General features: G+C 42.9%; 1 protein-coding gene across 2 annotated transcripts; it reads left to right on the top strand.

Moving 5' to 3' along the window:
• Positions 1-272: 272 nt before the first annotated feature.
• On the top strand, positions 273-24,100 carry QTRT2 (queuine tRNA-ribosyltransferase accessory subunit 2). Of its 2 annotated transcripts, none has more exons than XM_082220657.1 (9): positions 273-356; positions 2,179-2,392; positions 3,317-3,372; positions 8,092-8,168; positions 11,733-11,942; positions 12,747-12,946; positions 17,727-17,878; positions 19,885-19,990; positions 22,115-24,100. In XM_082220657.1, the coding sequence occupies exons 2-9, from the start codon at positions 2,187-2,189 to the stop codon at positions 22,344-22,346; spliced, it is 1,239 nt and encodes a 412-aa protein (XP_082076783.1). In that variant the 5' UTR covers positions 273-356; positions 2,179-2,186; the 3' UTR covers positions 22,347-24,100. The 2 variants fall into 2 exon arrangements, with proteins under 2 accessions (XP_082076783.1, XP_082076784.1); XM_082220658.1 differs by having other exon boundaries at positions 301-356; positions 2,215-2,392.
• The last annotated feature ends 1,496 nt before the right edge of the window (positions 24,101-25,596 follow it).

Genomic DNA, 25,596 nt, shown 5'->3' with positions numbered 1-25,596 from the left:
TCCTTCCTTCCTTCCTTCCTTCCTTCCTTCCTTCCTTCCTTCCTTCCTTCCTTCCTTCCTTCCCCGAAGCCAGCTCCCCCCCAGTTTGCTTCTAGGGATGCTGGGAAACGAAGTCCTTTCCTCCCCTTCCCCAAGCGTGGGCCTATACCAGAAGGCGAGAGCGAACTACGAGGCCCAGGTTGCCGCGCGCGACCAGAGCGCGGCGTCCCTCAGCTTCGCCATGGCAACAGCGGCGCAGCTCCTGGACCCTCCCCAAGAACCGGCGCCTCGCGATGACGAAAGCCCGCTTTGATTGGTGAGCCGGGCGCGAAGGTCCGTGGCGGAAGCGAGTGGCCGGCGCGTGGAGTTAAGCTGAGGTACCGAGTGGGAGCTCGCGCGCGACAGTGAAGCGCTTGTGGCCCAGCGGGTGCAGCTCCTCTGGTTTCGTTTAAATTGGGATAAGGGCGGCGGGTACCGTCCTGGACTGCAAGCCGCTTCGTTTCGTTGCGTGGTGGGCGTTAAATGTGTGGGGCTCTTCCACCTCGTGGGGGATTAAACGGGCGCCTCGGGGAGAAGAAAGCTGCGCTCAGCCGAAGGGCTGGTTTCCTACACGCAAGGAGACCTTTTTATTTGGAGGAGCGTCCTCCCCTGCTGCCTGAAGCAGGCGAGTCTGGGATTCTGCCGGTGTTGATGTTGCATTTTGAATACTCTGCTATTATTACTTCGTGGACACCTAACAAGTGCCATCCATTTACGTGGCATGTTTTCTACTGTATACATTAATATATGAACCACGCGGTACGTGGCAGCAGCTGCTTCCTGGACTTGGAGATGAAGAAAAGGCAGATTTTCTAGTAATCAATGCGACCAACGGAGATCTTATGTGTTTCCTTCACTTAAAGCACTACAGCAAGCAGCGAACTTCTGACTATCCTGTGTGTGTTGAGGGCTTTTTAAAAGAAAAGGTTATAGGGGAGACAGAGGTGCATAAAATAATGTTTGATGTAGATAAAGTGGACAGGAAGATGCCCCTCCCTTTTCATAATAGCTAAAACTTTAGGTCATCAAAAGAAGATAAATGCTGCTATAACAGAAAGAAAAGCTTGTAATGTTCCCCCATCTCTGTGGTTAATATGTCCACAGGCAACTTTGTACTGGGGCTGTAGTATGAGGGAAATGGTTGGACTCCTTCCTGTGCCATAGCCCTAATCCATCTCTCTCTCTTTTTCCCTCCCACCCTCACATCTGCTTCTAGAAGCAGAAAATTACAATGAGAGATTAGCCATGAATCTCCCAACGACATCGGCCCTAGGGGGTAGTTCAGGGTTAGCCAAATTTTTGGACTAAAACTCCCATCATCCCTAACCATTGGTCATGTTGGCTGAGTATGATGGGAATTGTAGCTCCCAAAAACGGAGGGCACCACATTGGCTACCACTGAACTCGAAATATGAATAACTTGTGCTTTGAAATGCTAATGTAATATTCAAAGTGGGAACTCGCAGATCTCACTTTAGGGATATTTGTGCTCCATAGTTTATTTCAGTTTATTATTTGTGGCCTTTCAGATGATGTTGGACTGCAGCTCCCATCACTGACAAGGACTGGTTGGGACTGATGGGAGCTGAAGTTCAACATGTTGTGGGCCTTTTACATCAACCTTAGCACAGTCCACTACCAAAATAATACATCTTAACCCCTTAGTCAACATCTTCGCCCTTAGTTAATGAAGTAGGTTCTTGCTTGAAAAATGAATCTCACAACAAACATTCTAAGATGCAATTTTGTGTTCTTGCACACTTCTCATTTATTTCAGTTTCTGTTACTCAGAAGGATTTCCTAGTGATAATATCTTTGTCTTTATGTCATAGTAGTTTAATATGACTACTGTTTTTACAAAGGAGGAATTTAGATGTTCAAATAGTTTCCAAATGGATATTGTGAAAATTAGATAATTAGGGAAATAAAAAGATACTTTATACCTACTCAGACCACTTATCTATCTAGTTCAAGATTGTCACTGCAGTGACTGGCAGCTGCCCTCAAATGTTTCAACCAGGGTTTTTCCCCCAAGTCCTATCAGGAGATGTTGGGACTTTTTGCATACAAAGCATGTTCTTTATTATTGAACTATCCCTGCACATAGTTGCAAGTATTGCATGATAAATATGGCTGTGTGAATTTGCTACTCTTTTTCAGTCGTGTTAATGAAGATGAAATTTTGCCTCTCCAAAGTAGTTGGTGGCTGTCGTCTTGGCACGCTGACAAATCTTGGCAGGAAAGGGATTCAATCTATGGAGATTCCAGGTTGTCTGCTTTACACCAAAATGGGATCAGCACCACACCTGACACATGACAATCTACAGTTGGTCCAAGATATTCCTGTAGTTATACAACTTCCACTTCCAGCGTTGTGAGTGCATTTTTCTTCTGGTAAAATTTGGATCCATGTCATTTAGGTCTTTATGTGTAAAACAGCACCTTAAATTGTGCTCGTCCAGCTGTATGAGGCCCAAGGCAGACTATGCATCACTAGATCATGTTTTTTTTGTAGTGTATCTTTGATTGCATAATGTTGTTGTTTTTTGTCCTTGCAGATGTGATAGAATCGGATTCCAACAGGGCAATCTTGTACATATCTAAGCTGTAGTAAACATTGAACTCTCTAGGACTCTATAGATAAGTGTGTGTTTAGGATTGCAACCTCAGACATGAATGACACAATGACTTTTAAGTCTTTGGGCAATATTGCATGACCAGTTATTGGTCACTTAAAAGCTGATTATGTACCACCTCAAACTACCTGACAGCAGGAGGCTTATTCGCTGTGACCCTGTATGAGTCAACTTGCTGAATAGCTAATCAACTTCTGATCCACTTTCTGGCCTTGACTGTTGGCTTGAGACTGCCCTTTTATTTGCAACTAAGGCATCTATCCAGTCAATCACTGAGTGGAATTTTCTCCCTTCCTCCCAGTCAGGCCGCTACTTTGGTTAAATGAAATGAGAAAGAATGTCCACTGACTTGACCAGTCAAATCCTACCATTTTTCAATCCCGTTTCTATATATAAAGAGAAAACCTAATTTCCAGAGCAGCCTCTGATTTAAGACAATGTGATGTAACAGTTAAACAGTCAGTCACCTGCTGGTGTTTTGTGGATATCTTGTATAGACAGTTTATATGCAGTTAACATTTTATATTCAGTAGTGTGAGTTCCCTTATATAGACATTTAAAGCAAAACTTTACTTCAGACATAGAATTCTAAAAATGATTTATCCACAGGACTGAAAAGGGTTTTCCCCAATGGTCTAATTTGTTTCTCTGTTTGGTTGCAGGGTAGAACTTCATGAGGTCTTGGCAGAATATAAAGAAGGAACTGGAAAGTTCATAGGTAATAGAATTACCGTAATACAGTGGGACGCTGGAAGATGGAATGTAATATGCAGTACAGTATTGGAAATTGTATTTGAAGTTGGATGGAATGTACCGTATTTTTCGCTCCATAAGACGCACTTTTCCCCCTCCAAAAATGAAGGGGAAATCTGGGTGCGTCTTATGGGGCGAATGCAGGCTTTCGCTGAAGCTTGAAGAGTGAGAGGGGTTGGTGCGCACCGACCCCTCTCGCTCTCCAGCCTTCAGGAAGATATCCGCAGCCTAGGCAGCCCTGTGGGAGGTCCCACAGGGCTGCCTAGGCTGCGGATAGCAGCCTGCTTCTCGGAGCGTCGGGCGCCCTGAAAGCAGAGCGCCCGACGCTTCGGGAACAATTCCGCAGCCCAGGCAGCCCCGTGGGAGGTCCCACAGGGCTGCCTAGGCTGCGGATAGCAGCCTGCTTCTCGGAGCGTCGGGCGCCCTGAAAGCAGAGCGCCCGACGCTTCGGGAACAATTCCGCAGCCCAGGCATCCCCGTGGGAGGTCCCACAGGGCTGCCTAGGCTGCGGATAGCAGCCTGCTTCTCGGAGTGTCGGGCGCCCTGAAAGCAGAGCGCCCGACGCTTCGGGAACAATTCCGCAGCCCAGGCAGCCCCGTGGGAGGTCCCACAGGGCTGCCTAGGCTGCGGATAGCAGCCTGCTTCTCGGAGCGTCGGGCGCCCTGAAAGCAGAGCGCCGGACGCTTCGGGAACAGTTCCGCAGCCCAGGCAGCCCCGTGGGAGGTCCCACAGGGCTGCCTAGACTGCAGATAGCAGCCTGCTTCTCGGAGCGTCAGGCGCCCTGAAAGCAGAGCGCCCGACGCTTCGGGAACAATTCCGCAGCCCAGGCAGGAGGTCCCACCGGGTGCGCGAGGCTTGGGGCGGCAGCCTGTCGCCCGAAACACGGGGAGACCTCGGGAGGGCTCCCCCTGCTTCGGGCGAGTGTCTGCAAGCCTCGTGCACCCGGCAGGAGGTCCCACCGGGTGCGCGAGGCTTGGGGCGGCAGCGGACTGCTTGCGCGCACCTAGAAGCTTGGGGCGCGCTGAGCTCAGCACGCCCCAAGCTCCTGGTGTAGCGCAGCGATCCGCTAGCCCTGGGAGAGCCCCGCGGCTCTCCCAGGGCTAGCGGACTGCTTGCCGGCACGCAGAAGCTTGGGGCGCGCTGACCTCAGCTCGCCCCAAGCTTCTGGATTAGCGCAGGGGTCCGCTAGCCCTGGGAGAGCCCCGCGGCTCTCCCAAGGCTAGCGGACTGCTTGCCGGCACGCAGAAGCTTGGGGCGCGCTGACCTCAGCTCGCCCCAAGCTTCTGGATTAGCGCAGGGGTCCGCTAGCCCTGGGAGAGGCGCCCGGCTCTCCCACGCTAGCGGAGACCTTGCCGGCACGCAGAAGCTTGGGGCGCGCTGAGCTCAGCACGCCCCAAGCTCCTGGTGTAGCGCAGCGATCCGCTAGCCCTGGGAGAGCCCCGCGGTTCTCCCAGGGCTAGCGGACTGCTTGCCGGCACGCAGAAGCTTGGGGGCGCGCTGACCTCAGCTCGCCCCAAGCTTCTGGATTAGCGCAGGGGTCCGCTAGCCCTGGGAGAGCCCCGCGGCTCTCCCAAGGCTAGCGGACTGCTTGCGCGCACGCAGAAGCTTGGGGCGCGCTGAGCTCAGCTCGCCCCAAGCTTCTGGATTAGCGCAGGGGTCCGCTAGCCCTTGGAGAGCCCCGCGGCTCTCCCAAGGCTAGCGGACTGCTTGCGCGCACGCAGAAGCTTGGGGCGCGCTGAGCTCAGCTCGCCCCAAGCTTCTGGATTAGCGCAGGGTCCGCTAGCCCTGGGAGAGCCCCGCGGCTCTCCCAAGGCTAGCGGACTGCTTGCGCGCACGCAGAAGCTTGGGGCGCGCTGAGCTCAGCTCGCCCCAAGCTTCTGGATTAGCGCAGGGGTCCGCTAGCCCTGGGAGAGGCGCCCGGCTCTCCCACGCTAGCGGAGACCTTGCCGGCACGCAGAAGCTTGGGGCGCGCTGAGCTCAGCACGCCCCAAGCTCCTGGTGTAGCGCAGCGCACCTGGGGGGGAAATAAATTTTTTTCCTTTATTTCCCCCCCAAAAAACTAGATGCGTCTTATGGGGCGGTGCGTCTTATGGAGCGAAAAATACGGTACCTTCTCACCTGCAGTTCAACCCCCTGCCTCCAACCAGCCACAGACATGTTGCCAGTAGTGGTCACTTACCTGTCCTCTTACCACCTGCATTGCTGCAGCTTATAGAGGAGAGAAGTGGCAGAGAGGTTGGTGCAGTGCTAGCCCCAAAATGTAAAACGAGCAAGGGCCCAGCTAAAGAAGAATGGCAACTTAAACTGGTGGAATAGCCACAGCTTGCGGACAGAATAAGAGAACAAGAAGAACACACGTTTAAAGAAGATTGGAAAATGTTTATTGAATATATGGGGGGGATTGCGCACACTTGAAAATGTTGGCAGCATTAAGATAAATTCAACAGTGTTAATAAGTTTGGATGGATGTAATAATGGAATATTGAAGGTTTAGTTTATATAAAATATGCAGGGATTTGTTATGCAAAATGAACTGTGGAAAGAGAAGAAGGGAAGTTTTTGATATTTCAATATTCTAAATTGTAAAACAGAAAGTTTAATTAATATATACCGTATTTTTTGCACCATAACACTCATTTTTTTCCTCCTAAAAAGTAAGGGGAAATGTCTGTGCGTGTTATGGAGGGAATGCCTACGGGTGGCATGCCTACAGATTTTCCTCCTCTAAAAACTACATGCGTGTTATGGTCTGGTGCGTGTTATAGAGCGAAAAATACGGTATTTCATTTAGGCAAGGATCACCAATGCAGCATGTACAAATGGCAGTGTGCCCACCAGTATGGCACTCATGAAAGGTTTTAGTAAATATCCCCTCATAAATCCACAATGCACAAAGACTGATGTGCCCGCTCAGTTCCTGTTTGCACTGGCTCAATCTTTCCTACATTGGGCATGCCATGTTAAACATGTCCACATTTCATTGGACACCTACTCACCTTTTCTGAATAAAGGAGATGTGCAAATATCTCTCTATGAGCAAACCATGGTGATGGTTGATGTATGTGCCTTTTCCCCATTGGTGGGACAGCTGTTGGAGAGGGCATGCTTTTACCATTTCGTGGCCCTAGCTCTTTTTTTTGCACTTTTCGATAATGGCAGATATGTTATGGCCCACCCCCACAATAGCCATTTTGTGACTGGCATGCATGGCACTTTCTCAAAATTCCAAATGTGCTCACTAATCCAAAAAGTTTGGCAACCCCTGGATTAAGGCATAATAGTCCTGTAAGCCACTGACAAGCAGAGACTAGATTGCACTGTGCCTTTATATTCCACGATATTGATGCTCATAAATTATACCTATATGTTTGTATAAGGAGCTTATTGCAGGCAGAATCAGTGTTGCACAGGAGTGCAAACCCAGTTTGCTATTGTTTGTTTATGTGTTCACACATTGGTCAACTGATTTTCTATATTTTGGCCACTGCAACTGGTCAACCTGCCAAGAAGTGAGGACACTATGAAATAGATTTTTAAGCACTATATACACCAAAAGGTTTCTCAGAATCATAACTCAGATTGAATTAATAAGATCAGTTTAGTAGTCATGGGATATGAAAACATTGTGTATCTGGGGAGTTTTGAATGCGCTGCCATCATATCTTTAGTCAACTACAAGGATAAAATCCCTGACATTCTTTTTGTAGAATGTCTAAGACTTTTAAAATGATTTTTAAAGCTGTTTAATAATACCTTATTCAGCATGTTGATCACTGATCTACCTTTAGCATATATTTAATTCGATAGAAAGCCCAGGAGTGTTTTGTAAGGCATTAAAGTTAGGTAGCAAAGCCTCACAGAATTGCAGTTAAGCTGGGAATCTTAACTGCCCTACACTTCAGGAAGGATCTTTACCCAGAAGGACCTCTCTCAGAAAGTTCTGGTAAACTCTGCTCATTGTTATATTAAAAATGTTTGAAAGCAATCAGTGGTGCACTTAGGTATCTTTAGATTCTGGGCTTAATGAGCTTATCCCCTTCCCCTCTTTAGATGGCAACATGCATAGCTTTATTTACATCAAAATGTTGTAGGCCAGCCCCACTGTGTTTGGGGGCCTTCATACTTGAACTTTTGAGTTGGGATCTGGACTGCTGCACCAAAGCCCTGCCCTGACATCACCACTGAAATGAGCTACGCTTTGAGGCCGTACTTTAGCTTTCACTCTTTTCTTGTTGCAGCATTTCACTCTTTTATTTTTATGTTTGTTGTCCTTTAAAGCTCTGTTCTGGGCTGGGGGTGGTTTTATCGCCAAGGAGGCTCAAGAGTCAGGTCCCCTGAGAATATTTGCGTAGAAGATGAGCAAGTCAGCTGTCATTTTGTCAGCACAGTATTAACTGCAAGGAGCATTAATCAAATCAAAATCCAGAGCCTACATGCCACTATGAAGTTGAGCTTTTGTAGCTGCCACTTCCCCTCCCTTTCTCTCCTGGAAGGTGAACAGAGCTGGTCAGGAGAATATTATAGTATCTGGGGAAATGAATTGTCTGTTGTTTTTCTATTCAGAAATGATAAGTTATATACACTCACAGTTGCTTATAAGCAATGTACAGTATTCAAAAGTTATCGGTGCAGGTTTCATAGTTTGTATATTAAAAGGTAATCTTTTTTTTTAAACCATACATAGGCATGCCAGATTCAGTGCTATACTGTTCCCTCCATGACCCAGTAATCTGCTCCCCACCTGGTTACAACAACTGCAAGGTATGGTAGACACAACAACTTTCTGACATTTCAGTACTTAAATGAGCATAACAAGAGCTTGCTGAATCAAGCCAGTGGCCCATTTAGTTCAGCATCTCACAGTGGCAAACCAGATAATTATGGGAAACCCCAAAGCTGGACATGAGCACAACAACATTCTTGTCACCTGTGATTCTCAGCAATTGGTATTCAGAGACATAGTGCATTAGACAGTGGAGGCAGAACATAGCCATTGTGGCTTCCCAAATGAGCCAAATGCAGTGAGGCTCTTGGGCTGCCGGCTCCAATCTTTCCTTCTAGCATTTTCATGCTGCAATCCAATATGCACTTCACTTGGGAGTAAATCTCACTGAATTTAGTGGGACTTACTTCTGAGTAAACATGCTTACAATTGAACTGTTTGGGAGTAGTGACAGCTGTAGAATATTTGCAGGTTGGGGGAGGCAGTTTCAGAATTTTTATTTTGCTTTATTTTTGGCAAGGAATTATGGTAGCAGGAAGATAATTATTGGTAGGAAACTATGACTGAAAGAGGTGTGCAAGCCTGACCTATAGAATCCTTTGCATCCAGTACCAGCACATTTTCACATCTGTTGCCACAACGAGGACTAGAAACCTCATTTAGAAACAAACAGCTAAATAAGTCTGAATGTGAGATTTTCAGGAACACAGTTTCTTGTCTGTGGAATCAATTTATATATACAACCATTCAATAAGCATAAGACTGTGTTCCTTTTTAAATTTTCTACTTTGATAATATAATAACACAACTCCTTTCTTGATTTTCAAACCAAATTAAGCCTGGTGTTCAACATCCATATTGTTCTTTCTACCCTTTTTATAGAACCTAGAACAGAAGTATGGTATTTTATTTATTTATTTATTTATTTATTTATTTATTTGTACCCCGCCCATCTGGCTGGATTTCCCCAGCCACTCTGGGCGGCTTCCACAGAGACCAAAAATACACTAAAATGTCACACATTAAAAACTTCCCTGAACAGGGCTGCCTTAAGATGTCTTCTGAATGTCAGGTAGTTGTTTATCGCTTTGACATCTGATGGGAGGGCATTCCACAGGGCGGGCACCACTACCGAGAAGGTCCTCTGCCTGGTTCCCTGTAGCCTTGCTTCTTGCAATGATGGAACCGCCAGAAGACCCTCGGCACTGGACCTCAGCGTCCGGGCAGAACGATGGGGATGGAGACGCTCCTTCAGGTATACTGGGCCGAGGCCGTTTAGGGCTTTAAAGGTCAACACCAACACTTTGAATTGTGCTCATTCTATATATAATGTACAAATCTACTCCCCGTGCCTATATAGTGCATTCTGACTTTGAAAGGATGTCGTGAATACGGGAACATAACTTTCTTTTTCCCTGTATGGAAAAGTTTGTAATTGCTGGAGTAATTGCCCAAGAGAGCAGATGCTTGTTGATCTGTTCAACAGATGTCTCAAAGCCTAAATTAATTGAGTGTCTCTCTTAATTTTGAAATTAAGAATCAGCAAATGCATCTAAAGCAGTAAACTCTTGCTCAGTACAACTGCTAGTCTGCATTCACTGCATTTAATTATCTTCAGATGACTTTGGTTTGCAATATGTCCTGAGTGATGGCAGCTTTAATAACTCAACCTTTTGGGTCTACGTGATACCAGGGAGGCCCAGTGATTGAATAATCATCCATAATAGCACCAACACTGGGTCAGAATACAAGGTTAAATGCTGCTGCTGCAATACAGCATATTATTATCAAATGGCACTATCAGTTTGCATGGCGCTCTATAGAATACAAGTCCTCGCCCCAAAGAGCTTGCAATTTATGTTGTAATTCAACACAGGGAAGGTGTGGAGTTAGGGGTCAACAGGAAAGCAGTGTGTTATTGAGCCAGTTAAACAAATTTAGGCTCAGTTACAGAAGGGCATGGAAACTGGAAGGTGTGCTGAAGGGTTGTTGTTTTTTGGAAAAGATGGGTTTTGAGGAGAGATTTGAGGGAAGTAAGGGAGGTGTTCTAGGTGGTAGTTCCAAGTATATGGAGTAGCAAGGGACAAAGGATGAGTCCTTTGAGGGAGAATGAGACCTTCTGTTGCTAGAGCTAGAGGAATAAAGATCACAGACAGTCAAGTCATCAAGATGGGAGAAAGTGGAAATTTAGAAGATCTTCAGTGTAAGTGTATATAGGTTTGCAGCCTTAGTCACTCAAACAAACTGGAAGATAGTTTGGGTTATCTTTTCAAATAACTAAATCTCTTTACTGTGGGGAAGAGTCCATGTTTTAAAATGTTGGGTGAATAATTCCTCCTCTGTGCACCTTTGAGACCTCCTACATTTTGGCATTACATCTTATCACATCTTTCTAATGTTAATTTTATTAGTTTTATAATTCTGTTGGTGAGTTTAGAGCAGATCTCAGAGGCTGATTCACACAAGTATATAGACATAACTTACGGCAGCTGGATGTGCACTACCTCCATGTGGAGGGGTGCAAGAAAAGGAAATTCTATTATGACGGGACAGTTGTGCCCATGGAATGCACCTTCTGTTCATAGAGTGAGAACTTAAGGTCCAGACCACTATGTTATGTGAGCTGAAAAAACTGCCTTTGGTGTGTTGTTACTGACAGTTCTTTCCATGTGGAAGTTATTACTTGATACAGGCATCACATGCTCATCCTTCAGATGATAAATCTGCTGATCATAGTTTAGAAGTTGGAATGACACTTTACAGAGAATCATAGCTGTCAACTTGCAGATTTGAAAATAAGAGACCAGCAGCCTCGAAAATAAGGGATTTTGCTTACCCGGCTCCTCACAATGCGCCCCTGAGGGGGGAAAAGGAGAGACGGAGACGTGGCAGCTCATGCGCGCTCTCTCACTCACGGCGGAGGACCCCGAGCCGCTGCTTCCCTCCCGAGCCAGGCGAGCATGAAACCCGGGGAAATTAAGGGACATCATCAATAAGGGACAACAGCGGGACACGGTGCTGGGATAATAATAATAATAATAATAATAATAATAATAATAATAATAATAATAATATAATTTATTATTTATACCCCGCCCATCTGGCTGGGCCTCCCCAGCCACTCTGGGCGGCTTCCATAAAAACCAAAAATACAGTAAAATATCAAACGTTTCCCGCCAAATAAGGGACGGTTGACAGCTATGCAGAGAATGTGAAGCTACCACCAAAAACAGCAGCTCTTGGCTTAGTTCCGCTCCATTCTCTTTGTAAGCGTCTAGGTTCAGCTGTTCATTTGTCGTACTGTCATTAAAATGTGCATTTCTCTACTTGTGCTTCACATCATTGGCTGTTGCTGGCAGGAACGAGTAATGAACATATTGAAGTCAGGGTATGGGGCAGTTTGAACTAAGCATAAAGGAAATAGAAACTTGACTTTGAGGTACTTCCATTCTTAACAGCAATCAATGTTCTTTATAAAGTGCAGTTTTGCCTTGAGTTTCCAAGTGCATGAGAAGATGGTTCCATTAGCAAGATCTTTGTCACTCTCTGATTATCTCCTAATCTCCCTGTTTAAACTCTCTCTGCTTCCTTGTCTCTGACAGTCAGTTTCTATATGGGGAAGTGGAGGGCGGATAGAAATGACACCATCAAATTTCATGGCCCTCCAACGCGTTATTCAGCCAGACTGGTTCCAGTGTCTATCAGATGGAGACACGGTTGGAGAAGGAATATCTAAGAAGAGGGCCAAGAAGTCTGTGGATCGATCCCTGTCCTTTTTGGATGAGTGCCTCCAGTTGCAAGATAAATCTCCAGTAAGAGCTAAATCTTTTTGAACCATTTCAAGTCTCCCACAACATGGGAGGTTTGGAGCATACAGTATATTGGCAAAATAGCTAGAGTAGTTCTGAAGTCTGATATTTATTGACAGAATAGTCAAAAAGGTTCTCCCCTGCTCTAGTGAATACATTGAGGCACTAGTGTGTAGAACTGCTTCCCAAAAATGATATTTGCTCTGCCATTTAGGCCTTTACTTAATTGGAAGCGGGGGAATGAGCTTTTCTCTTATGTTGGAAAAAAACAAGTGTGAAAAGTTCTTTTATTATTCTGATAGTTCTTCATAAGGTAGTGGTAGCCAGGAGCTCTATGGTTCCTTGGCAGTAGGAAACCAATCTGCCACAGCCAGTATTGAGTTTTTCTTAAAAAGTACCAATCTAGGGTGGAGAATCAGCCTTAAAATATTGGGGACAGAGTCTCAGGCTATTACATTATGTGTACTTAACTCTCATTTAAGTACCATGAAGTTAACTGATGTCAAGATAAGGGGGGAAGGACAAGGACAGTGATATGGTAATTATTTTTTTCTGTGTCCCAGTTCATTCATTTAACCCTTATACTCCACACTGGCTTTTTTCTTTCTTTTTGGTATCTGCCCCAAATAAGGCTGGTGCAACAGGGTAGTCAGTTGTGTAATCCTAACTATGTCTATTCAGAGCGGACTCCTGTTGAATTTAGTGGGGCTTCCTCCAGGCAAGTAGGGGTTAGGATTGCAGGCTTAACTTACCTTCTCCAGCCAAAGGGAGTATTTATCTTACATTTATAACTTCCTTCCAAACTAGGAATTGCAACAGAGCTTGATAATTGGAGTTGTTGAAGGTGGAGATGTGTTGGAAGAGAGGCTCCGATCTGCTAAAGAGACTGCCAAGAGACCGGTAGCTGGCTTCTTGCTGGATGGCTTTCAAGGAAATTCCATGGCCTGGAAGACCAAACTGGAACTCTTGTCCGTGGTTACAGCAGAGTTACCGGAAGATAAACCCAGGTCAGACCACAGTGTAAATTTGATCAAAAGCCGCATAATGCAGATACTTGGAAAGTTCCTGGCTGATTATATCTCCAGACCACAACAGTTTTTATTTGCTGTTGAAAATGAATTTTTCATAAATTATGGGAAGGGTGGGGCACTTCAGGCCATGAATCTAATCAGGCCTTCCAGGCCTCCCTACCTGCCCTGAACCTTATGATGTACATGTTATCTTTTGTTTACGTACCACTTTTTGGGTGGATCTCACAAAACGGTTTATGTAAGATTATTGCAACAACCATGAATATTGATTTTAAAGAGTGGAAATTGAAACCTTTGATATCAGGTGTGAGGCAGATAAAGTCACAGCTGAGCCAAAAGGGGGTTTGCAGGCAGATAGAAATTAGCATATTTCAGAGAGAGGAATTCTGAGTGCCGGAGGGGAATTGGCGATTGACATAAATTTAGGCTACAATTCATCATGATTCAAGAGACATTGTGTCCCTTTTCAGTGTCTCATGGCAGGAAGTTTGGGCACCTCCCCCCACTGCTAATGAACAATTTCTGTCTTTTTTTCTGGTGGTCTTGTTTCAAGCTTTCAAAATAAGCAAGTGGAGGAGTGTTGCTTTGTGTTTGCCTGTGGTTTGGAGATCAGCATTTCAGTGCAATTGGGAATTGCAATAGCAGAGTACTACCGACTTTGTTATCTCCGCTGGCTGTGGAAGAAAATCACCCCAAGAGCTTATCAGGATCATTAAAAATGCAAAAACTATCCCTTGGCAGTATATTATTTTAATAAACTTCTTTCTTCCATTGGGAGATAGAACTGTTTTCAGCACTGGAAAACAGGCAGAGCTTTCAAATGAGATTAAAAAAAAGTTCATAAATTACTGGCAAAATACTGCAAGAGAGGAGACAGATTTTGTGGCTGTGTTCCGCATTTTTCTGCTCCTTAAGGGCTGCGTTTGAGTAGTATTGAAGGAAGAACTGGACCTTAAAAGAGTAGAAAAACAGTGTGGAAGGCACAAAATGGCAGGGGAATCAGCGGAGGTGTGATGTCACTCCTAATCAGTGGGAAGCTTCACAAGAAGATTCCGTCCATGGGCAAAGAGAGCAACTGTCACCTCTTCTTACCCAAGCCCTACATTCCTTCCATGCCTACCTGCCAGCTGCATCAACTTTCTCTGCAAAAGTTGCCCTCCCCTCTCACTATTGCATTCAGCCTGGAATGGAGATGGCTGGAGTGATAGAGGAAGAAAATCTGCCTGTCAAACTTTGACAGACATCAAGTTGTTTTTAAATTGGGAGTAACCTTGATTGCTGTTAGAAAGATTGTTGTTAAGGAACTTCAAATGTTAATTGCTTGTATAATAGCTATGTTAAATGCATAGCATTTTCCTTTCCAGGGAGCATAAAAATAAACTCAGCTCATGCTGTAAGTTTTCTATGGCCTGGTCAAAAAAGTCATTACTAAAGTGACAATTTATTATGGTACTGTGCATTTTTCTAGTCATCTGCTAAATTTATTGACCTAGATTGACTTGTTCAATTGTCAGCACAGCCATTATTCCTGAGGGAGAGAAAAACTGCTGTTTCTACACCTCCCCAGTTTTTGACAAAGCTGCCAGCTGAATTTGTGGAGTCTAGCATTGCTATTACTAATAATAGCATATTAAGCATGGGTGACTCCATCTGCATTTTTGAGCCCCAAGGGGATATTATAGCTCTGGCTAATGGCAAAATGCTTTTAGGAAAAAAATTACTTTTGGTGAAGAAGGCTCATGTGATCTGAATGGCTTGAAGGAGAATGTGTGCAAAATGTCAGAAATGCAATTCATATTTTCTTGGGATGGGGGCATATTATTTAACCAGAGAAGTCCCAAAAGGAAAGTAAGTGTCTTTTACTTGCACCCTCGACTCCAAGAAGTACTATTGGCTCCCATTTCACAACAGTTTGGGACTGCCTACTACAGAGGGCCCTAAGGATTCTACCCTGCAGTCAGTGCTAAAACTAACTGGGTTAAGATTACACACAACTAAAGCGACTTTAACTTAATGGTTTTTGGTTTAGATCAGTGAATGTGTGTTTCGTGTTTGCTGACCAGTTTACACAAACAAAAACTCACAATGATGTTTTGTAAACCAGGGGTGCGAAATTTGTGGCCCTCCAGATATTGTTGAACTGCAGCTCCCATTATTCCTCACTGTTGCCTATCCTGGCTTGAGCTGGTGGAAGTTGGAGTCTAACCACATCTGGAGATACACATTTCCCCCATCCCTGCTCTAGATCATGAGGCAACTGTAGCAAAGCAATCAATCAATGTGAAATTAAACCAGGTAAAGGTAAAGGGACCCCTGACTAAGCCACTTCTCGCGAACCAGAGCAACACATGGAAACGGCGTTTACCTTCCCGCCAGAGCAGTACCTATTTATTTACTTGCACTTTGACATGCTTTCAAACTGCTAGGTGGGCAGGAGCTGGGACCAAGCAACAGGAGCTCACCCCATCGCGGGGATTTGAACCACCGACCTGCTGATCAGCACTCTGTGGTTTAACCCACAACGTCACCTGCGTCCCCTTAAATCAGCATGTGTGGGAAATTGTAGCATTTTCAGTATCCAGGAGAGATCAGCTAAATAGAGAAACAAATAATAGTATCTCCTCTTATGTAACATGATTTTCAGGTCGCTAGAGCTGCCAGCAAGCTCTTTATTATATTTCCTCTGTAACTGGGTAGAAGGTAACCCACTCATATGAACAAACTTAATGTGAATCCAATATTTATAGGTATTTAGAACTCTTAAATAGTTTTTACTTTTTCTCCCAATTGGATTTAATGCTGAAAAGGAAGGAGAACAGAATTTAGGTTCTCACTTATCAAATTTTGACTATTTGTATTACTATTTGAACCAATACTGGTTTTGCCTTCATTTCACCTGAAGATAAAAGTTCCAGTGGAGAAATTCCCTGTTCCATTATATTATAGAGAACATCCTTCAGCCATGTATTTCTGTATAAATCTTGACAGATCTCAGAGTGCTTACTGACTTCCTGAAAGCCAAAGCAGACTTTATTACTTCTGGAAAACAGCAGTGCCCAAACCATACATGTTATAGATTTCAGTCCTATTTTCAGGCATATTCCTGTATTAACCACACCTGGGGACATGGGTATCACTCTGAAAAAGAATGAGCAAGCTGGTGCACTGTATCCCTCTGACTGCCTCATATAAAATCCGGTTTTTTAATTGGAACACCTACAGTGCTATACCCTGAATGAAAAGCTCTTGTGAAAAAGAATCTTCACAGATTTCACAGATCAGTCAAACTGCTATGTGCTAATTGAAGTTTACACTTTGCAACTGTTTTCCCCATCTCCACCTTAAAGGGAGAACCAACTGTATCCTGAGCTAAGACAAAGCATACTAGCCCACAGCTAGTATGCTTAGATTTGAAAATAAGGGACCAGCAGCCTCGAACAGTAGTGGCACCTGCACTATGGAACGCCCTCCCACCAGATGTCTAAGGGGAAAACAACTGCTAGACTTTTAGAAGACATCTGAAGGCAGCCCTGTTTAGGGAAGCTTTTAATATCTGAAGGACTATTGTATTTTAATATTTTGTTGGAAGCCGTCCAGAGTGGCTGGGGAAACCCAGCCAGATGGGTGGGGTATAAATAATAAACAATTATTATTATTATTATTATTATTATTATTATTTTATTTTATTTTATTTTATTTTATTTTATTTTATTTTATTTTATTACAGTTTGGGTTTTGGCTTAAAAAGGTCTGTCCATGTTTCTTCTTTCTGCTGTGATGATTTTGCAAAGACAAAGCCTCCATACAGACTTATTAGCTATCAAGCCAGATTCAAGGTTTTGCTGCTGACATTTAGAGCCCATTGAAACAACTTGGGACTAGGATACCAGGCAGACTGCTTCTCCTGATACAGACTGAGCCAATCTTTAAGATATGCAGAAACCCTGCTGGTCTTTCAACCACCAGCAGATAATCGCTTGGTGGCATTGGGGAAGCAGGACTTCTTGGTGACAGCACCCACACTCCAGAATACTCTTAATTACCTGGATTCTGACTTTTAATTTTTAATTGTTTGCTTTGCACACTGCTGAGTTTTATTTCTGATATACAGTTGTGTTTTGGTCTTATATCATTTTTATGTAGCCTAGGAAATTTTATTGAATGTGCTTGTCTTTTAGTTTTAATGTAGAACGCCGAGAGATTTCTACATTTATAAATGTTTTATAAATAAATAAAAATCATCATTAAGATATGTCAGGGAGGTAAAGCTCTTGAGCCTCCCTACATCCGTTATTGAATTCAAGGCAATGGCTTTTTGAGGGTGGCTCCAGGGATTTTGGAAGAAGCTCTCTAATGAAATTCACTGAACTAACCCTGCAGGCATTTGGAAGTGATATGCCTGCTCATGCAAGGTGCTGAAAATGCCCTTGTACTCTTCTCCTGCTTTGGGGCTTCCTATAAGCATCTCGTTGTCCACTGTGTTAACAGGAGGCTGGCCCAGATGGGCCTTTGGCTTGATCCAGCAGGGCTCTTCTTATGTCCTGACAGCCTTTTTTGAAAGTGTTTTATTCAGTACCCCAAAAGCTAGTTATTTGAAATTGACTGTATTTATTATAAATATTATTGTTTACTGTAACTGAATTTTGTTATTTTAAAGGGACCCTCTTGGAATTTTAAGGTAAAATTTGGGGGGGGGGGGTTTGTAATTAATAGATTCCAATAAACTAAATAACCTTTTCCGCTATGTCTTCTGCAGACTGATTCATGGAATTGGCAGGCCAGATGAGGTGCTGGACTGCATTGAGAGAGGCGTAGATGTTTTTGAGAGTTCTTTCCCATACCAAGTGACAGAGCGGGGCAGTGCTTTGTCCTTCAGCTATAATTATAAACCAGATCCTGAAACAGCAGGTATTTGTCTTTATGGACTTCATTTGTATGAATACTGGAATAGTGGCTGCATTACTTTTTTAGTTCTTAGAAATAGACATACACAGTACTGCACTATTAATTACCTCCTTATATCTGTAGCTCATTTGACACCAGAAAAACAATAAACTGGTTATAACAAAAGAAATGCTATTTTCAGATGAAGCTTGACGTTGTAGTTGAGACCACTATTTTTTATTAGGTGTAGCGTTCCTTATAGTCTATATATGTTACTGAGGCTTAGGATAGTTAGTGTTTTGCAGTGGAAAATTACAGTAATTCTTCTCTTCAGTCTCATCCAGCTAGTAATGAAGAAATCAAACCATGACTTTAAGGAGTTCTTTATGGCTTCACCTTGCTAATTATTATTATTATTATTATTTATACCCCGCCCATCTGGCTGGGTTTCCCAGACAGTAAATAGCCCTGCTTAACTCCGCATTCCAACGGGCCACCAGGGAATCAGCTGAAATGCCATCAACATGGGATAAAACATCCCCTACCACTCTCTGGAAGCCATGAATCCATTAAGTGGCAGGAGTGGACCATCCGAATCGGTCCCACCTCCCTGCAGAGGGGAAGGGTCACAGAGAAGTCCAGTTGCACCAGGAAGTGATCTGACCCTGGCACTTCTTTTGTTTCGCTTTTACTTAGTGTCAGATCACCAAAATCCGTAGAGGTCTAAGGCACCAGGTCTAAGGCGTGTCCATGGTTATGAGTTGGGCCAAACTTATTCAGGGACAGCCCCATGGAGGCCATGCTTTCCACAAAGTCCCGAGCGGCCCCTAGTAAGTTTGTATCAGCATGGGTGTTAAAATCCCCTAGGACAACCAAACTAGGTGTCTCCAGGAGCACATCCGCCACAACCTGAAGCAGCTCAGGCAGGGAATCCTTGGTGCAATGGGGATGTTGGTACACCAAAAGGAATCCTGTACTGCCCTCCCTCAAAGGTTGCATGTGTTATTAAACTTGCTTGGATGTTGTTGTGTTGTTTTGTTTCCATCAAAACAGAAGTTCCTTGGATTATGAAGGACGTTTAGGGACTACTTTTTCTTAATCAAATGATTTCAAACAGGGCTGTCATTCACAGACAGGGCAAGTGTGAAAATGTAGGCCCAAAAAGGAGCAGCAGATGGCTTTCTTAATGGGTTCAGGGTTGAGGGTTTGTTTCATGCTTTGGCAACTTTGAGCACACAAGTATATCTTTTATCACATTTTCCAGAAATCTTACTTACAAAATGACAAGTCATATAGAATTAAAGGTGCAAAGGGGAAACACTCCGCTCCTTTTTCTCATTGAATAAGAAGCTTTAGAGTCTCTCTGTGCTTCCTGGTAACTTGTTTGGAAATAGAAGATAGTCTTTTATTTATAAAAGAAATAAACCCACAACAATACCTAGTCTCGTTTCAGAATTTCCAAAGGATGAATAGGCTTCACATGCATCATAGACCATTTCTCCACCCCAGTGATTTTATGAACATTTCAGTGTGCTGAGAACTTACAGATGGTATCCTTATGAGTCTCTCTTCACTACTGTGACAGTCTAAACATTGTGATTGAAATTCTTTCAAGAAGCTGTCAGGCTGTCAGGTCAAATGTGGAGTGTGGATCAGATGCAGGTCACTTGTGAACTCCATCCAAATAAAAACAAGCTATTGAATTTGGTGACTTCACAGTGTGCAAAATGCAGTTCAGGCAGGATTGAATTTTATGGTTATTTAAGAGTGGGAAAGGGAAGGCAGCTGAGCACAGCAACTAAAATGAAAGCAATTTGAGCTTCAAGTCCCCATCAGATTAGTTGGCTCCCTTCTACCTCTAGAGTCTTATCACTTTTTTTTTACTACCTCTACTATATCATGATTACCTTTTAAACATTTTAAATGCCCATGTGGGTTTTAATGAGAGAGTCATCTTGAAGTGTTTGAGACGTGATATTTTTTAGTATTTATTTAACCTTATTAATGAAATACTTTGTGCTTCATTGCAGTCTTAAAAGAGAAAGGGCAAAAAGATACGAGCAAAAAAGAGGATGAAAAAACAATCCACAGAGCTCAAGAAATTGCTTCATTTGAAATAAATTTGAAAGAAAAAAGGTATGTTGGTTTAAGAGTTTAGTTTGAAATGTCAGCTTCTGCCGTGGACTACTTGTCTCGTTGCTTAAGGGAGAAGTTCTGCATTTACCTGGAAATAAACCCTACTGAACATGGTGGGACTCGTTCTAAGTAAATATGCTCTTGTTGGCAAAGTTCTGAGTCCATTTAAGTTTATGCATTAAGTAACTCAAGTATTCCACTGTTCGGAGGTTTTGCTATTGGGAATGAGAAGCAGCAGATTGAAATCACTCAAGCGTCAAACGAACATGCTAGTATTACTGTATCTCAACCAATAAATGGACAATTATAACAATTCATAAATAACCACCCCACAACGTCCAAACGCCAAACTAATCCTGGTTACAGGGAACCAGGCAGAGGCCCTTCTCGGTAGTGGCACCCCCCTGTGGAACGCCCTCCCACCAGATGTCAAAGAGAACAACTACTACCAGACTTTTAGAAGACATCTGAAGGCAGCCCTGTTTAGGGAAGCTTTTATTGTTTGATGCATTACTGTATTTTAATATTTTGTTGGAAGCCACCCAGAGTGGCTGGGGAAGCACAGCCAGATGGGTGGGGTATAAATAATAAATTATTATTATTATTATTATTATTAATTTTATTTATTACTCAGTTTCCTGGGTGGATAAGTCAGCAATATCAGATAAGATCATTATCATTATCATTTGTTATGCACTTAATAAAAACATATCAAAGCAACTTCACAAGATAAAATACAAACAGATAAAATTAATTAAAAGCTAAGAAATTAACAAAAAGTACGTAATATAAAATTCCTAAAATGCTCATCCACGAACACAGCAAAAAGGACAAGTCCTACCCCGCCCTGCTCAAATATCAGCACCACAGTACAGGCTAGCTTAACTGCCAGTGCTGCTGTTAGGGTAGCAGTTTCTGAGTCCGATCTTTCAACTTGTCAGAGTTTGCTTTACTTTCTAACCGCTTCCTTCTATTCTTTCCTTTTCCTTCTTTGCCAGGTATTCAGCTTTTCATCACTCTCTTGTGCTCCTTGTCGATTATTTCCCCTATCCCCTTCATGCCCGTGTACCAATCTTATTTCCTTACCTGACTCTCGCTCCCTTTTCTCATACTCAAAGAACTTAGGAACGGGCATTAAGGGAGCCATGATTGGCACATGATGTTACAGGTGGCCAATGGTTAGAAAACATCCAGAATACCACGGATGTATACATTCTAAAACCAATGATTGTATAGTAAACCTACGCCCTCTTGAGTTGGAAAAAATGTTGAAAAAATACATCTCTTTTAGCAGATATGTTACTAAATGCTTTTAATGCTTTCCACATCTGTATGCACGTCCTGGCTCCATTTAGTGCAGGGAAAATGTCAACATTTTGAAAATTAAATAGAAATTATTAAATAGAAAATTAAATAGAAATTAAGGATTAATTTATATTTGGTGAAAACTATCAAACCGTAAAGGAACTTGAACACTCTTGGCTGTCCACCCACACCAGAAATTATTGGGCTTCCAAGTTTTTGTTGACAGCAAAGCTCCAGGGTGCCTCTTGCCAAGGTGGTGTTTCTGTAGCTCTCTGCCTTATTATTGTGGTGTATGGGTCTCCTGCTGTGTCCTGTAATGGAACGCAGAGAGCAGATAGATAGCAGCATTATCTTGATGAAGAAAAGGATGAGTCTGCCATTCACCTTGAAAGTTCATCCTGCCATAGTAATTGAAACCATAGCCATTACGTTACAGGTTAGGGTGGGGCAAGGCAGTATTCATTGTCAGACTCCATAGCATTCCAGCTGAGAATCCCTACACCCACCCTGATAACTCATCTGCTAGCTGGTATTAGAAAAATACTTTGACACCCAGGTGATAACTCCATCTTTAGTGTCCATAGAATATAGTGGTGCTTTTTCGATTGCTAGCCCCTTGGGACAAGAATCTGCCCTCTTATTCTTTGCAGTGCACTCTGTGTATAGAATACTTTTTGCTTTGCAGTCATACAGCGTCTCACAATGAGTGATTAGTGGCTGCCTTATTGTGCCCAATGTGTAAGGGTTTTTTTAATTGTGGGAGGGTTGCTTTATTTTTATTTTTGTTTAGCGTTAATATCTGCTCATTTTCTTACTTAGGTACCAGGATGACTTTGGCCCTTTAGTGAATGGATGCTTGTGCTACTGCTGCCAGAATCATAGTCGTGCCTACGTTCATCACCTTCTTGAGACCAAAGAGTTGCTAGCTGGTGTGCTGCTTATGATGCATAACTTTCAGCACTATTTCGGTTTCTTCTGTTCTGTGCGAGATGCTCTGAAAGAAGACCAGTTGGATCGATTGAGAGAAATTGTCAGCATGCAAGCATCTTGAGGCTAGAAATCCATAAACAGTACAGGGAGAAAAGAACCCATGAAGCAACAAGCTCCATATTTTGGCAACCATTAATCTCACGTGATCTGAAGCCCAAGCCTTCTGGAATCTTTTTCCCATTAGCCAATCAGTTACAGCAAGGACAGCCTGATGTTGTTGGACTACAACTTCCAGCATCCCTACCATTGACCATGCTGATGGGAGCTGGCATCCCAACAACATCCTCAAGGCACTACCTTGACTACCTTTGGGTTAAAGGAACCAGAAAACAAAGGAGATCACATTTCTAGAGATACCCATTCATTATGTTTATCATCATGACTTGTGTCTGTAATCCTCAGGAATCCTAAGAGCACTAGAGCTGAAGAAAAGAATATAAACTGTCACATGAATCATGTTTAAAATGTCAGCTTGCATTGTGGGCTCTGACTTCATCCTCATAACCGGCTAATATCAGCCCATTTGGGCTTTTATTTAAAATGCCTATGGGAAGAAGATGAAACATAGAAAAAATGACTCTTTGCACCTCTTTGACCTCTGGCTTGCTGGGCACACAGGTAATGTTTTGCAAGTGGGACCAATCCCCACAAGTATTTCATAGACTTACACAGAGCACCCTTACCCTGCACTATGGCTTGTCTGTTTCACTCCATGGTTTTGATAAAAAGTCCCCAGAACAACAGCTGTTCTATCTTCATGGTTTTTAATACGCTTTTAACAATTTTCCTCTGGCAGATTCCATTCTCCCTCCCTGATTTGTGTCTGGCAAGGGGCATGCCTTGATTAATGTAGCTGCACAATGTGTGGTAGTGCTTTGGTGATAACAGAGGACATGGGTGCCAACACATGTTGGGCTTCTGTATCTTCTTGAGTTCAATCGTGCTTTTTTATTGTGTGGAGTATTTAAACGCATTATTATTATTATTCATGAGAAACATCAGTAAGACACTTGTACATATTTTTGTATTACTTCTGGGTAAGGCTGTTGCATAGAAGAGCATAGGCACTGAAACACATGGGGTCTTATCTGGAGATCTTTGCCTATGGTCCTGCTACTATGCATGAAAGATCAGGGTGTGTTCCCTCAGCAGTGTAATCAGCTTTGCAAAAACTAAGTGCTTGTGTGAAAGAATGGGAGGACTGAATCTAGACCCTCACCCCCTCTCTGCCAGAGCTTACAGTGGTGACCATTTTCTAAGGCAGGTGATTGGAATCTGATCCCTCACATATTGTTAGATCTCCAACAAAGGATACTGCCATGCTGACCAGAGAAGAATTGCAGATCAAGTTGATGGATTATGCTGAAATGATGAAAATGACCAGAAGAATCAGAAATCAGGAAGACCAACATTTTAATAAAGAATGGGGAAAATTTATAACTTACCTAAAAGACGATTGTAAGCAGCTAAAATTGTTAGTAGGATTGGAATATCACTTGTAATTTAATGGTGAATTTTGGATGCAATGGAGAGAGAAAATATTTGAATCATTATAATAAAAGATGCAGGAGGAAATGATTAACAGTAGGACCCACAAAGGAGAGAAGTCCAAGAGATTCTGCAGAATCTTGTTTTTATGTATGTTGGATATCTGACTGTAAAGTTTTAATCTGAAAATCCAAATAAATAAATAAATTCCTATTAAAGAAAAGGACACTGCCACGTTGAATTGGAAAGTGGGGAAGGTGCTAAACTTCTGTCTTTTGCTAACTGCAACTATCAAAATCTTTTAATAATAAACAAAACTTTTTTTTAGTTTTGTCGTTATCGATTCAGCCTCTTCTTTCAGTGGGTTGTTTATATGAATCAGGATGTTTTGAATGTGGATCGGTGTGCTGATTTAATTGGCTCTTGAATATTCTATCCCCAAATTCTTAAAGGTACACTGTTTACCATGGTTTTGTGTTTCACAGGCTGCTTTTCCTTTTTCGTCAACTCTCATAAAGCTGGTATGGATAAAGCTTGCTACGCTTCTTTCTTCCTTCTCCCAGAATGAAGTGATGTTTGTGGAGACACATGAAAGCGCTTTATACATTTAGGAAGAAAATGCATGGCTGGTTTGCTTAAAGCAGATGTGCAAAAGGTGGCTTTTACAGGACTTCAGCTCAGACTTGTCCTTTCTCATTTTAAAAAGGTAATTCAGACTTTTCATGGTGGGACGCTTGACATACTTATTTTTTCTTACTGCTTGTTAACCAAGATCTCAGTGGTATTTGCAGGGTTGCCAAGCAATCAGATTAGGATGGCATAGAGGCTATTACCTTGTGCCTGCTGGAGGAGGAATCATGGCTCAATGCTTAGAACACACACTTGGCATATGAAATATCCCAAGTAACAGTTTCTCATATTTCTGGTTAAAAGGATCTCCAGAAGCTGGACTGGGAAAAGCCCCTCTTCCTGAAACCTTGGAGGGTGGACCAAACCGGGCAAAATGGACTAAGGGTATAAGATGGCATCATACATTCATTGTATACATTCAAGACCACTTGAAAAAAATTCATTAAAAATGTCAAGCTTACACTGCCGCTAAGCATGGCTTGGGCTTTAGAAACTATGCTAAACATCACTTCTGCCATGCAGCTTCATGAATCACTTCTAATTAATAAAATTAGCATCTTTGTGGGGGCACTTAGAAGCTTTTCTTAAGAGATGAGCTATTCTTGCTTTGTTATTAAACAAGCAGGTATGTTTCAGATTACTATCAATAATCAGATTGTACTCTTAATTGCAATTTTACATTCTCTCAACTTTTTAAATGAAGCTTTTGTATAAAATTTCCTAATGATGCTACGTTCTTAGCATTGGTATATGTGTGAGAAGCGCCATGTCCCTGACCTAACTGTCTGACTTGAGAAGACCGTAACCAGACTTCAGACATGTTCTTTGGGTACATTCACAACTGTGGCACAAGCATTCCCAGCCTTTCACCTAGACTATCTCTATATCTTTCAATTAACAGGTGGTGTTAATGCTTCACCTGCTGACTTCTGCTGTTACTAGCTAAAAGTTGCTAGAATGTATTCTGATAACTGTCGACTTGTTGGGTGCTTGTGACAGTTTCTTTCTGTGCTTTGAATTTCATAAAGCTTTATGCTCGGAACAGATATCCTAGGGCAAGTAATACTTAACCAAACTTTCCCTAGCTATTCTGTAGTGTTCCCATTGTACGTTCATTACCTGATTCTGACAGTGGGCACAAGATTATTTATTTATTTATCACTGCAAGGTCCCAGGACGCGTTAAAGCGCAAC

The sequence above is a fragment of the Podarcis vaucheri genome, assembly GCF_965113315.1.
Source record: "Podarcis vaucheri genome assembly, chromosome: 4".
In the NCBI taxonomy this organism is placed as follows: domain Eukaryota; kingdom Metazoa; phylum Chordata; class Lepidosauria; order Squamata; family Lacertidae; genus Podarcis; species Podarcis vaucheri.
Note: the sequence above shows the minus strand (reverse complement) of the source record. Positions and strands in the feature narration are given on the sequence as shown.

What these genes read in the sequence shown, in the direction of transcription:
- QTRT2 (XM_082220657.1), top strand. Translation starts at nt 2,187, where the DNA reads ATGAAGATGAAATTTTGCCTCTCCAAAGTAGTTGGTGGCTGTCGTCTT. An exon ending in AGGAACTGGAAAGTTCATAG is followed by an intron (nt 3,373 to 8,091) that starts GTAATAGAATTA and finishes AACCATACATAG; the next exon opens with GCATGCCAGATTCAGTGCTA. An exon ending in ATAAATTTGAAAGAAAAAAG is followed by an intron (nt 19,991 to 22,114) that starts GTATGTTGGTTT and finishes TTTCTTACTTAG; the next exon opens with GTACCAGGATGACTTTGGCC.